Genomic DNA, 13,589 nt, shown 5'->3' with positions numbered 1-13,589 from the left:
ATTTTTCCAGGGACTGAGGTGAGGCTGACTGGCCTGTAGTTCCCCGGATCCTCCTTCTTCCCTTTTTTAAAGATGGGCACTACATTAGCCTTTTTCCAGTCATCTGGGACCTCCCCCGATCGCCATGAGTTTTCAAAAATAATGGCTAATGGCTCTGCAATCTCACCCGCCAACTCCTTTAGCACCCTCGGATGCAGCGCATCCGGCCCCATGGACTTGTGCACGTCCAGTTTTTCTAAATAGTCCCGAACCACTTCTTTCTCCACAGAGGGCTGGTCACCTTCTCCCCATGCTGTACTGCCCAGTGCAGCAATCTGGGAGCTGACCTTGTGCGTGAAGACAGAGGCAAAAAAATCATTGAGTACATTAGCTTTTTCCACATCCTCGGTCACTAGGTTGCCTCCCTCATTCAGTAAGGGGCCCACACTTTCCTTGATTTTCTTCTTGTTGCTAACATACCTGAAGAAACCCTTCTTGTTACTCTTAACATCTCTTGCTAACTGCAACTCCAAGTGTGATTTGGCCTTCCTGATTTCACTCCTGCACGCCTGAGCAATATTTTTATACTCCTCCCTGGTCATTTGTCCAATCTTCCACTTCTTATAAGCCTCTTTTTTGCATTTAAGATCAGCAAGGATTTCACTGTTTAGCCAAGCTGGTCGCCTGCCATATTTACTATTCTTTCTACACATCGGGATGGTTTGTTCCTGCAACCTCAATAAGGATTCTTTAAAATACAGCCAGCTCTCCTGGACCCCTTTGCCCTTCATGTTATTCTCCCAGGGGATCCTGCCCATCTGTTCCCTGAGGGAGTTAAAGTCTGCTTTTCTGAAGTCCAGGGTCCATATTCTGCTGCTCTCCTTTCTTCCTTGTGTCAGGATCCTGAACTCGACCATCTCATGGTCACTGCCTCCCAGGTTCCCATCCACTTTTGCTTCCCCTACTAGTTCTTCCCTGTTTGTGAGCAGCAGGTCAAGAAAAGCTTTGCCCCTAGTTGGTTCCTCCAGCACTTGCACCAGGAAATTGTCCCCTACGCTTTCCAAAAATTTCCTGGATTGCCTGTGCACCGCTGTATTGCTCTCCCAGCAGATATCAGGGTGATTAAAGTCTCCCATGAGAACCAGGGCCTGTGATCTAGCAACTTCTGCTAGTTGCCAGAAGAAAGCCTCGTCCACCTCATCCCCCTGGTCTGGTGGTCTATAGCAGACTCCAACCACGACATCACCCTTGTTGCTCACACTTCTCAACTTTATCCAGAGACTCTCAGGTTTTTCTGCAGTATCATACCGGAGCTCTGAGCAGTCATACTCCTCTCTTACATACAACGCAACTCCCCCACCTTTTCTGCCCTGCCTGTCCTTCCTGAACAGTTTATATCCATCCATGACAGTACTCCAGTCATGTGAGTTATCCCACCAAGTTTCTGTTATTCCAATCACATCATAGTTCCCTGACTGTGCCAGGACTTCCAGTTCTCCCTGCTTGTTTCCCAGGCTTCTTGCATTTGTGTATAGGCACTTAAGATAACTCAATGATCGTCCCTCTTTCTCAGCATGAGACAGGAGTCCTCCCCTCTTGCGCTCTCCTGCTTGTGCTTCCTCCCAGGATCCCATTTCCCCACTTACCTCAGGGCTTTGGTCTCCTTCCCCCGGTGAACCTAGTTTAAAGCCCTCCTCACTAGGTTAGCCAGCCTGCTGGCGAAGATGCTCTTCCCTCTCTTCGTTAGGTGGAGCCCGTCTCTGCCTAGCACTCCTTCTTCTTGGAACACCATCCCATGGTCGAAGAATCCAAAGCCTTCTCTCCGACACCACCTGCGTAGCCATTCGTTGACTTCCACGATTCGAAATCACAGAAATCACAGGCTGCAGCCAAGGCATGAAGGCTGGGAAGCTCAGCGTTATCTCCACCCTCTTGTGCTGATGCCATGAAATATGGAGCCCTTTAGACCATTATACATTATCTGACACTTCATATAATACAAACTCGCTTCTTACACAGCCGTACATGGAGGGAGTTACAGCACAGTGAGAGCTGGCACCTTTCCCAGCCGGCTCTCAATTACAGTCCACACACTGTGCAGAGTCCCCGAATCACCCTCTTCTGGGGGGGGCAGGTGTCAGATTAATCCTCCTCCCAATCTGGTTCTGGCCTCAGGGCTGCTCAGTTCATACCCTAGCGCCTCTCTCCTCCCATCTCCCGTGTAACTGGGGGAGGTAACAACTCATCTGTCTCAGGGAGTTTCACACAAACGCTGCCACACTGCTACATACATACAGGCTCAGGCTTGGCCTGATGTTTTAATCTCAGTGAGATCAACAGAACAAGCTGAGTTTGAAGTAGATTGGTTCAGTAGTTAAAAAATTGTTTAAAGTTATTGAGTCCCATTGCTGGCTGGAGCAAAGGATTTCTTATTTTAGGAAGAGCTAGCAGTGACCCCCTAGATTTAGGTAACCTAACATTTCTGGTATAGAAGATTCTTGTGACCTTTTTTTGAGGAGCTCTCGTCCCTCCATTATATGCTGCAGGCCTTTGACATTCCACCGGGGCAAAGCACCGGAGCTAGAGACGTGCTTTTTGCTTGTCCCATGAAATTCTGTTGAGGTTTGGCTGAGACAGAAACATAAAAATCACCATTTCCGTTCTCGGCCTGCATGGCTTAGCTTGCCAGAATAGTAACTCCCCATCAAACATTCTAAGGACAAGCCCCAGCTTCCACCAGGGACCTGCCAGAGCCCCCGGAGTGCTGGGAATGAGGACGAGAGCTGGACAAGGCCACACTCCTTCCCAGACCTGGCATATGGGGTAGGAGCCCATCCCCCACTCCAGGGGCACCACATGGGGCAGGAGCCCATCGCTTCTTGGCATGGGACGGGGGAGAGAGCCCACCCCATTCCCCTCTGAGCTGGCAGCCTTCTCCTCATATTGCGGGTAATGTGGTTTAAGTATGTGCTACAATAATGAAAGTTCAGGGTTCAAATCCTGCTGGTGATGCATGATGTGACGGCGGAGTTGACACAATTATACATCACAAAATTTGTTTTTTCTTTTAAAGAAAATCTTGAAATTGCAAACAAAAGCTATGTTACATGAACATACATTAGATTAGCGAGACAAGGTGGGTGAGGTAATATCTTTTATTGGACCAACACAGGTCAATTACCTTGTCTTGCTAATATCCTGGGGCCAACAGGGCTACAACAACACTGCAGACATAATTTAGGTCAGTGGTACTCAACCAGGAGCACACGTACCCTCGGGCGTTCGCAGAGATCTTCCAGGGGGTATGTCAGCTCATCTAGAGATTTGCCTAGTTTTACAACAGGCCCCATAAAAAGCACTAGCAAAGTCAGGACAAACTAAAGTTTCATACGGTTTGTTTGTACTGCTCTATATGCTAGACACTGAAGTGTAAGTACAAGATTTATATTCTACTTGATTTCTTTTATAATTATATGGTAAAAATGAGAACGTAGTGATTTTTCCGTGATAGTGCGCTGTGCCACTTCGGTATTTTTATGTCTGATTTTGTAGGCAAGTTGTTTTTAAGCGAGGTGAAACTTGGGGGTACGCAAGACAAATCAGAGGGGTATAGTAGTCTGGAAAGGTTAAGAGCCACTGTTTAGGTTACAAAGTCAAGTACGCAAAAATTAGGAAATGTCAAATTTTCAGTTGCCTGCACATCAGTTGGACCCCCATTTCCATACGTAACCCACTGGTCAGCGCCACTCTGAGTCATGTGTCCCCCTCTGAGCCCGCTCCCCGTGGGTATGGGTCTCCTTTACCAACACTAGCTCATGCTTTCAGCTCTGGAGGGTTTCCTGCTCCAGTCCCTGAAGGGTTGGCCAAGGTGATGGTTTGCATTCTGATAGTCTGTAGGAACATGGTCACATACTATATTTTCCATGGGACCCTGCCTCATTCGGTGCACGGGATGGACACACAAAGGTGTAGAATTAAGGCCTCGTGTGTAACCATAATGCTGACATTTCTTAACCTTTGGGTGCTCGACTTTGCAATCTAACCAGCGTTCTATTAACATAGATTGCATGTGTGCACGTCTGGTCTTTCATGTCTTGCCTTAATCCACGCAACAGGGAAGTAAGAGGGAGAGCGAAAAGCCAAGGATCTCTGTGGTTGGCTGCTCCTTCCCCCGGGATAAACATGCATCCTCCAGTGTCTAATAATTTCTGGGCTTGTTCTCCCTGCTGGGCTTGCAGGCAGGACACCCTGCAGCGCCACACCAGCCACCTTCAGGGCAGAGGCTGCGTTCCTCAGTGAGGTGTAGGGAGAATGGGCCCAGAGTCTAGGCTTTCAGGAGTCTAAACATGAGCCCTCTCTCTGCCTTATTGTCTTCTTATATCCAGCTCTCTGGGACACCTGGGGGTGGAGGCCTCCACCAGCCGGGCTAAATTCTCGGTGCTTTCAGGTTCAGTCCTGCATGCAAGCAAAACTCTCCGTACTCGGCCTTGGTGACACCACAAGATTATCCTGGCAGGGCTGGGATGTGTCACATGACACGAGCCCCGAGCTGGTCATTGGCCCTTGTCAATCCTGCTCCAGTTTCCAGATCTCCCACCTGCCCCGTGCCCTTGCTTTGAATATATTGGGGGCACTCTAGGGTAGACTAGAACAAGCTTTACCCAACACGGGCATTTGCCACTGAGTGAGTCACTAGTTGAGGGTTTCCAGATGTCCCGAGCAGACACACTCCACTCACCTTTGCTTCAGCAGGTGCTAGTGATGGGTGCACGTCCGGTCTCGAGCCCGATGCGGGGGCAAGAAATGGTATTTAAAATTCAGCCCCTTTACCAAGGTTGAGGTCAGGTCATATTTGAAATGAACACATTTGCTCAGCATCACCGCCTGCCCAGAGTGTGGCGTTAGGAGCCAATCCCGTGTTCTCATGCTGCCATTACTAACTGCTCCAGAGTTACCTGGGACAGGATGGCAGGGCTGCATCTGCACTGGCAAAGCCAGGATATGTCGCTCAGCCTGGGAGTGCGCCCACGTAGCCAGGCCAGGGCTCAGCGTGTCTTCTGTCTAACCCTGTTCTGAGCTGGGGCAGCTGACACGGTGGTGGAAATGCCTGAACCCGCCTACACTAGAGCGCCTGCTGTTGCTACCAGTGGTGAATTACGGGTGCAGTGCAGACAAGGCCCAGGAGAGGACGGAGCTGCTAACAATTCACGGGAGGGAGGAGGAACCGCATGCCCTTCCCAGTTAGATGAGCTCCCCGGCCCAGCGAAAGGAAGGGAGACCATTTCCGTTCAGGCCCTGCAGTGCTGCTGGTGCCAGTCACCGAACCAGAAAGCTGGGGGGTGTTCTTAGGGGGTGGGTGGGGAGCTGCCTGTTCTAGGCTCAGTCTGTATAGCGCCACCAGCAGCGCTACACTGGGAAAGGCCCCGCCCGGGGTCCATTGGTTCTTAGGGCTGACGTTGTGTGGTACCCAGTGGCTGGGGGTTGGACCCTCAGCACCGACAGAATGGAGATCCCTGCCTCAGGGAACTAGGCTAAGCAAGATCAGGCCCGGGAGCTTTTGGCTGGGAGACCCGGGAGACTCCATGGTGTATTCAGAGTCGGCGGGTCTCTGTAACAGACTGGGCGTGCTGGCAGTCATGGAGATGCCAATGGCAGGCTCCAGGCTGATGCAAGTGGACATCCCCCATGCCTGCCTGACCCCAGCTCCTGCCCTGGCTCTCGGCGATACCTGCTGAATGGCCTTGCTGCCCAGGTGCCAGCTCTGCCCTGGATGGAGCCTGTCACGGACGGTTACCCTGTGTTCTGTGTTTCAGGGGGGGAAGATCCCCATCCGCTGGACGGCCCCCGAGGCCATTGCGTACCGCACGTTCTCCTCGGCCAGCGACGTGTGGAGCTACGGCGTCGTCATGTGGGAGGTGTTGGCCTACGGGGAGCGGCCCTACTGGAACATGACCAACAGGGATGTAAGTGAGCGTCGTCCTGCCTGCGGCTGGGCCGGTATCAGGCCGGTTCCCTCCCTCCCTCTGCTAGGGGCGGCACCTCCTGTTAACTGAGTGGTTGTGGGGGCTCACGGCGAGATGGAGGCCACTGGGGGGGGTCCAAAGCCAGAGTGTAGTTCTCGGGGCAAAAGGCGATGCTGCCTCTCCTTGCAACCCCCTGGGAATGGAGCTCGAGACTTTACGCTGTCTGGGAGGGGCAACGCTGGGGCCTGAATGCCGAGCTCAGCCGAGCCGTGAGGGGGGATTGTCAAATTCTCTGTGTGAAAATATCAATGTGTTTTCAGTCCTTCCTTCCGCATAGTGTGTGTCCCCGCCCCAGTCTGTATTACTGGGGGTCCCTGCCCTGCAGCGTGTTATCGGGGGTCCCCGCCCCATGGTGTGTTATTGGGAGTCCCTGCCCCGCTGTGTGTTACTGGGGGCCCCGCCCCATGGTGTGTTATTGGGGGTCCCCGCCCCGCTGCGTGTTGTTCATGTGCTTTAGGTGGGGTTATGTTAGGGGGTTGCCGAGATGAATAAGACAAAGGAAGGGAGGGGGCTGGCGCGTGGGAGGGGGTTGGCCCAAAGAGCCAGTCAGCCCCAGGGCAGGTGTTCAGCGGGAGACCTCCGGAGAACAGGTCCCTGTTACCACCAGTAGCCATTGGTCGCTGCTTTGCCAGCTTCAGTGTGTGGCTGGCTCCACAGAGCTCTGGAGCGAAGAACCAGGCCATCTCAGAGTGCGCTCCGGGAGGGCTGTGGGCTCACCCCGAGCAAACCTACCTTCCAGGTCATTAACTCAGTGGAGGAGGGCTACCGCCTGCCTGCCCCCATGGGCTGCCCTACAGCCCTCCACCAGCTCATGCTGGACTGCTGGCAGAAGGATCGCAGCGAGCGGCCACGCTTCTCCCAGGTCGTCAGCATCCTGGACAAGCTCATCCGCAACCCTGAGAATCTCAAGTGCACAGCCACGGTGAACCGGTAAGGCCAGCCACAGCCACGGGGAACCGGTAAGGCCGGCCACAGCCGCGGGGAACCGGTAAGGCCGGCCACAGCCGCGGGGAACCGGTAAGGCCGGCCACAGCCGCGGTGAACTGGTAAGGCCAGCCACAGCCGCGGTGAACCGGTAAGGCCAGCCACAGCCACGAGCAACCGGTAAGGCCGGCCACAGCCACGGTGAACCACTAAGGCCAGCCACAACCACGATAGCCTGATAAGGCCGGCCACAGCCAGAATGAGACAGTTAGAGCTCCGCAGGCGATCTCAGCACCTTCTGCTCATAGCCATGGTGAGCCAGAGAGACTCTTCACCCACCAGCACCAGCCAGTGCATCATAGCCACGGTGAATTGGTGAGAGACTCTCTTGCCACAATTGGCTAACATTGGCCACTTTATGGCCTGTTCTCTGGCTAGAGCCTCATGCCAAGCCAGAGCGGACAGCGAGCGCGTTCACCGCCACAGCGAGACAGCCCGAGACCGAGCCAAGCCCAAGCTCTGAGCTGGCACCGGCCACGTCAGGCACTCACATGCCACAATGACGGGCAACACAACAGATGGGTCAGAGCCACAGAGAACTACTTAAAGCCGCTGTCCAAGCTAGAGCTTATGGCTAACACAGTCCAGGCCATAACCATAATGAGCCGCACTAGCCTCCCAGCCTGGGTGGGCTTATGGCTTCAGCGCGGTCATGGCCGCAGGCCTGGCTAGCACCAGCCAGGAACAGAAAACACGCTCAGCCGTGAGAGGAGCGGCTGCATTTCACACCCTTGGATTCACATGCACAGCCCACCTCCACACAAAATATACACGGGCGCCGAAGTGCATGCCCAGTACTGTGGATATCCCTCCCGCAACCCGCTCTTTGGCTCTGCCTGACCAGAGAGGGCTCCAGCGCTCTGGCCCCGACCTTCACTTCTTGTGAAAACCCAAGCCGTGGGGAGCGGTAATTGTGCAGTGGTAGAATAGTGTTGGGGCGTCGGGCTGCCATCCCCCACTGCACAGGCTCCACTCGCTGATCCGCCCCTGAGCGCTAAGTTTATGCCTTTTCTCTTGTCTTCGAGGTTCACCCAAACTCCCTTTGACAGAGGCGTCTTTGATTTCACGAGCTGCTTTACCGTGGAGGACTGGCTGGAGTCCATCAAACTGGGGCGCTATCGGGAGAACTTCGCCGTGGCCGGGTATTCCTCGCTGGGGATGGTGATGCGGATGAACATCGAGTGAGTACGAAGGGGGAGAAGTGACTGATGTAGGCCATGAAGTGCTGGCAGCACCCGTCACCCCCATCACTGTCTGCTGCCCTCCTACCTTGGGCTCTGTAGACCTGACAGGCTCAGCAGTGTTAGGCCTAGTTAGCACCTGGAGGGGAGAAAATCCAAATACTGAAGGAAGTGGAGTCAGTGCCTCTCTCCTCGGTGCTCTTCTTTATGAGTCAGTCCTGAGCCAATGCGCCAAGGTGATGCTGAGCTCTGTGTCTGTGTGAGTGCACATGCATAGGGCTGTGTGTGGGTGTGTGCGCGTGCACGTGTGCATAGGGCTGTGTGTGTGCACGTGTGCATAGGGCTCCGTGTGGGTGCACAGGGCTCAGTGTGTGACCAGCTGGTGTGTCCAGCAGGGTTGGACGGGAGGCTGCACAGTGGAAGCTCAGCGACCGTCAGACCATTTCACAGCGTGATTGCAGAAGGAGGGGACGAATCGGAGTTTCAGGGACACCTCGGAGAAGCTGCCGAGTGGACAGGGCTGTCTGTCCGTCTGTCCGTGTGACTGACTGGGTGATCTGTGAGCAGCTCCAATTTCAGAGCATTGCTCCTAGCGTGTCAGGAGCCACTTCCCCTCTGCCTCCCTCTCCCCCTGGGGACGGCGCGGGGGCAGTGGCCCTGGGGTGGGCCATGGACACTGACAGCCGCTCACTCCCGAGAACAGCACGTCAGCCCCTCAGGACCAGACAACGGCAGCTCCGCCGCTGGCAGCCGAGTGCAGCTGAGCCAGTGGAGGGGGAGCCCCGTGGCCTGGCCTGCAGCACGGGGGGAGCCGCGGTCTGACGCTGCCTTTGTTTTCACAGTGACGTTCGGAGCCTGGGGATCACCCTCATGGGGCACCAGAAGAAGATCCTGAGCAGCGTCCAAATCATGAGGTCTCAGCTGCTGAACACCAGTGTCCCCAGGCGGCATCTCTAATCGCCAGCTCCCCAGACCCAGCAGCCGGCGTTCCGAAAGCACCGATCCTGGCAGAGTGGCGAGCACAGCCGGCGGGAGACGCGCCGAGCCAGAACCTCGAGTCTCTGTGGCTTTCCGTTGCCTTGCTGGGATTCGCGCTCCGGGTACATTGCTGAATCTTCTGGCTTCTTCCTCCAGCTGAGGGTAGGAGCAGCCTCCAGCGCAGGGCAGGCCACTTCCTTTTCCATCCTGGGTCCCTGCTGGGCCGGGGCTCCTAGCCTGGCTTCGCTAGGAGCAGTGCAATAGAAGGGGCGCACCGCCCAGGCTGGGCCCGGCCAAGGGAGTCACACTGACTGACAGCCGGGCAAGTCTCTTCCGTGTGCTGCTGCCGACTGTGTCTGAGCTGCGGTTGTACTGCCTGGAGGCTTATCTGGAGCTCTGAGCCCTGCAAGGCCTCCCACACCATTGCATGGCAGAGACAGCCAAGTGCCTGCTCCCACCACCCTGCTCTACCCAGGACCTCCAGACCAGCCCCTCCAGGGTCATTGCCCTGCTCTCAGAAGGGTCACTGGAAAACCGGACGTCTTGAGCCTCCTGCAGTAGTTTCTGCTGGTGCTGTGAGCAGACGGGACTTCCTTGGCGCTGGGAAGAGGGGCCCAGAGCGCTGGCGCGTGCTCGGGGAGATGTGAGAAGTGCTGTCAAAGGAGAACCCGGAACCAGCTAGGAAGTCACCACTTCCTGAATGCACCGGCACTGAACCTAGCGCAGGCAGGCCAGGGCCAGGGGAGAGCATATGTCTGAGGGCTACACGCTCAGGTTTCCCCCCCGAGCCCCAACAGAGCAGAGGCCAGGCTTCCGCCGCATGAGGGGCCGCGTCCCCTCTCACGGTCCTGTCATGTCTTCTTCCAGGTCCAAGGGGGGTTTATTGAACTCTCATATTGCCTAAAACCAGCCAGGGGCTGCCAGCAGCCAGTCTGCCTTGCTGTGCTAACAGCCAGGCCTCCAGGGGAGGCCGTCACCAGCGGCACCGCTCCCAGCAGCACGCCGACCTGCGAACACACGAGGCCCCCGCCCGAGGCTCTGCTCAGCTGTCACATCCTGGCTGCCCAGCAGGTGAGGGTTTCTCCAGGCCACCCTGCCAGGAGCTGCGCCAGCTCCTTGCTTGCGCCCCCTGTTGGTGAGCGTGCCCCCGGAAGGCAGCAGGCCAGTGCGCCGAGGTGGTTGGACGCGCTGAGCTGTCCCGAGGCAGAGATGTGCTCGAAGCGGAGGGACTGGAGCAGACTGGAGAGGAAAGCCGGCCTCTCGCTCCCCTTTGTAAATACGGTTTTCTACCATGTTCAAAGCTGGTTTACTACATCGGACTTTAGACACGCAAAAATGGTCTCAAAGCACAGAAAGCCCAGCCCAGGGGCTGGCCGCGCTGCCAAGACTCTTCAAGGGGGCGTGAAGCCAGAGCTCGCTGAGGGACCCCACTCCTTGGGGCAGGGGAGAAGAGCTCCTCCCGACGCTGCTGTTACTCGTGCGTCTGAGACCCACGCCGCCGATCCGCTCTCAGTGACAGCAGAGGAACTCCAGAGTCGCTCCGGTGGTTCCAGTGGAGATCCTCTGGATTTACATCAGCACGTGTGACAGCGGGATTTGGCCCGAGGTCACCTTCCAGCAGCGCCAGAGAAACTGGAGGATGGTGGGATGTGGGGGGAGGGGGTTAAAGCCATTTTCCAGTCTGCAATAATCCTGGCTAAACTGAACCCTCCTGGGCTTGGTTTAGTTTTCAATCCAGGGCGTCTGCATCTCAATTCTACTCTGGGACTATGTCGTGGGCACCCTACTGCTTCCTATGGAAGCTCTTCCAACGAGGGCTAGATGCAGTATGTGGCTCTACTTCCATTCCACCCTCTGTGCACTCAGACCCCTCACGCACCAATCCTGGGGGCTGTGTACTCGGAGTCTACGCCTGCGGCACACGGAACGCCCGGGGGAGGAGGGTGCCGGCTGGGCCTTACCCGCCCTGCGGCACATGGAACGCCTGGGGGAAGGGTGTCATCTGGGCCTTACCCACCCTGCGGCACATGGGAGGTATAAGGGTGGGGGGGTTCTGGATAGATCCTGGTTCCCAGAGGGCAGAGGGTTGGTGGATGGTCCCTAGGGACAGGGGGGTTGCTGGATGGGTCCTGGTACCCAGGGATGGGGGATGGGGTTGCTGGACAGCCCCAACCCCTCGGGACGGGAATTGCTGGACAGGCCCTGGTCCCAGAGGATGGGGGTTGCTGGCCAGGTGCTGGTGCCTGGAAGAGGAGTGTTGCTGGATGGGCCCTGGTCCCCAGGGACAGAGGGTTGCTACATGGCCCCTGCCTCTCTCTTCTTTGCCCTTGTTTTATGGTCAGAGTCTGCACCGCTTCCCGGACAATACAGCTCTTCCCATTGACATTTCTCTGTCTCTTATTGACCAATGTGTCGTGCAGGGCTGCTCCCATGGGGCACACGGGCTGGTGGAGCTGCTTAGGGATCCACAAGCTGCTGCTGCCGTCCCTTCCAGCAGGCATGGGGCTGCCCGAGGAGACCTGCCTGTGCATGGATGTGCGTGTGTGTGTGTGAGTGTAAGCATGTGCATTTTGTGCATAGTGCAAGTGTGCATGTGTGTGCGTGGCGTGAATGTGTATGGATGTGCATATGTGTGTGAGTGCATGCATGTGTGTAGCATGAGTGTGTGTGATGCGCATGTGTGCATAGCATGTGTGTGCATGGATGTGCCTATGTGTGTGTGTGTGTGTGTGTGTGCGCATAGCGTGAGTGTGTCTGTCTGTGTGTGTGCGCGTGGGCTGGGAACAGAAGAGTTAGTGTCATTGCTGTTGTTGTTACAGTCCAATCCCATTTCATCCTGGGTGGTGGTGGGATGGAGGAGTCACCTCATATGCCCACCAAAAGCATCACTCGCCCCAGGAAGTGGGGAGCAGAGATTTGCCGGGCCGCGGTAGGGTGTTTGTTAAGCTTCCACGTTGCACTGATTCATAAAGCCGACGTGCACATTCTGCCAGATGTAGGGGGTTTCGCCATAGGCGTTCAATCCAAAAGCAAGTACCTACCCCAGGGGAGTTTACGTGTGTTAGAGACTGTACCTGGCTGACAGCTAAGCGTGCAACGCGCAGGGTGACGTATCCATGGGGTTATATGGGGATACTATTCAGAGCCCACTGCACAGGTGCAGTATTATTAACATTTGAGAATTAAACAAATGTGTCCATGCTAATAGCCATCCACTAGATAAATGCCCCCCCCCCCCCATCCCCACTTGTCACAAGGGACCTGAGTTTCCAATTTTGTAACATTATGATTCTCCCTTCCCCCTTCCCTGTGACTCCTGAGAAAAACAATCCTGCCAGGGCTAGCCCACCAGAGGCCGAGGGGCTGCTCCTGGTGTGTTTTTATCTCCCAGCTAGCATGGCCCCACTGGGCGCTGAAGCCAGAAGAGACAGTTGATTTTTCAGATTATCCAATGTTCTTGCAGGGAAGGGGCCAGCCAGGCCGCAGGGCAAAGGGGCCGGGTGACTGTACGTTCAGGTGGGCCTGGCAGGTTCAGGTCACCCGTGCTCCCATGTACCTGTGTTGTCAGGACATCTCTGGGCTCCCTGGGGAGCAGCAGCGGGAAGGGCAGGGCAATTAATCAGACGGGAACAGATGTTTTGCTGCATGGGCTCAAGGTTAGGGGAGTCCAAAGAGTGACACACAGGCCAGGTATGTTGTCTACTTGCTTAGAAACAAACCAGGGGTTGTAGATGGGTCTCCTGAAATCAGTCCTGCTGTGGGGGACCAGCTGGCCAAGCAGACAGACCCTCCCAATCCAGCAGTGCCTACAGAGCCCTCAGCATATTTATAATGCCAAATGGAGACGCTCGTGCACCCAAGTAACAATCTGACGTGTTTCCCAAAGCTCTATCCCCAGCAATCAGCATCCCCCCACCCCCCGTGAGATCCCCAGCAGAGAGCCAGGGACCCCAGCCTGCAAACACTATTGTTACTGTATTGAAACCACCATGGAACAGAAGCAAAGGTGAAAAGGTTCATGGCAGTGTCACACCCAGTCTCCCAGCCCAACTCAAAGCCAGTGCCCTCCAGCACCTCACAGAGTTCGGCCCCAGGGCGGTTTGTGTCCCAAGTGATAGCCAGGCATCAAGGCAAGTAATCATTCTTTCACTGGTGAACGAGATTTCCTTCTCTAGTAATGCGTAGTACCGTTCCTAGGTACTGACCGGGCAATCCCACTATATTTGCTTTGCTATCTGTCCAAGCTAAGGTGGGATACTTCATTAATAGTACAAGCCCCTGCACGCCATCAGCATTATTAAGGTGCGTGGTCACTGTGGTACAGGACTTTAAAACAGCCCAGCAGTTCTATGTGACATCGCCCATGTTGGTTTTACGTGCCCACAAGCCCTCTTCTTTGTGTCAGTTTTATGAAATCTTTCTGAGGTCAAACACGCTCTGTGGC

The 13,589-nt window shown here is 55.5% G+C and overlaps 1 protein-coding gene across 1 annotated transcript; it reads left to right on the top strand.

The window, feature by feature from the left end:
* Positions 1 to 3,647: 3,647 nt before the first annotated feature.
* LOC117867873 (ephrin type-A receptor 8-like) lies at positions 3,648 to 11,530 on the top strand. Its single transcript, XM_034753268.1, has 4 exons — positions 3,648 to 5,942; positions 6,742 to 6,932; positions 8,012 to 8,167; positions 9,010 to 11,530. The coding sequence occupies exons 1-4, from the start codon at positions 5,715 to 5,717 to the stop codon at positions 9,122 to 9,124; spliced, it is 690 nt and encodes a 229-aa protein (XP_034609159.1). The 5' UTR covers positions 3,648 to 5,714; the 3' UTR covers positions 9,125 to 11,530.
* Positions 11,531 to 13,589: the final 2,059 nt, after the last annotated feature.

This window comes from Trachemys scripta, chromosome 19 (genome assembly GCF_013100865.1).
Source record: "Trachemys scripta elegans isolate TJP31775 chromosome 19, CAS_Tse_1.0, whole genome shotgun sequence".
Taxonomy (NCBI): domain Eukaryota; kingdom Metazoa; phylum Chordata; order Testudines; family Emydidae; genus Trachemys; species Trachemys scripta.
This window is presented reverse-complemented; position numbering and strand designations above follow the sequence as displayed.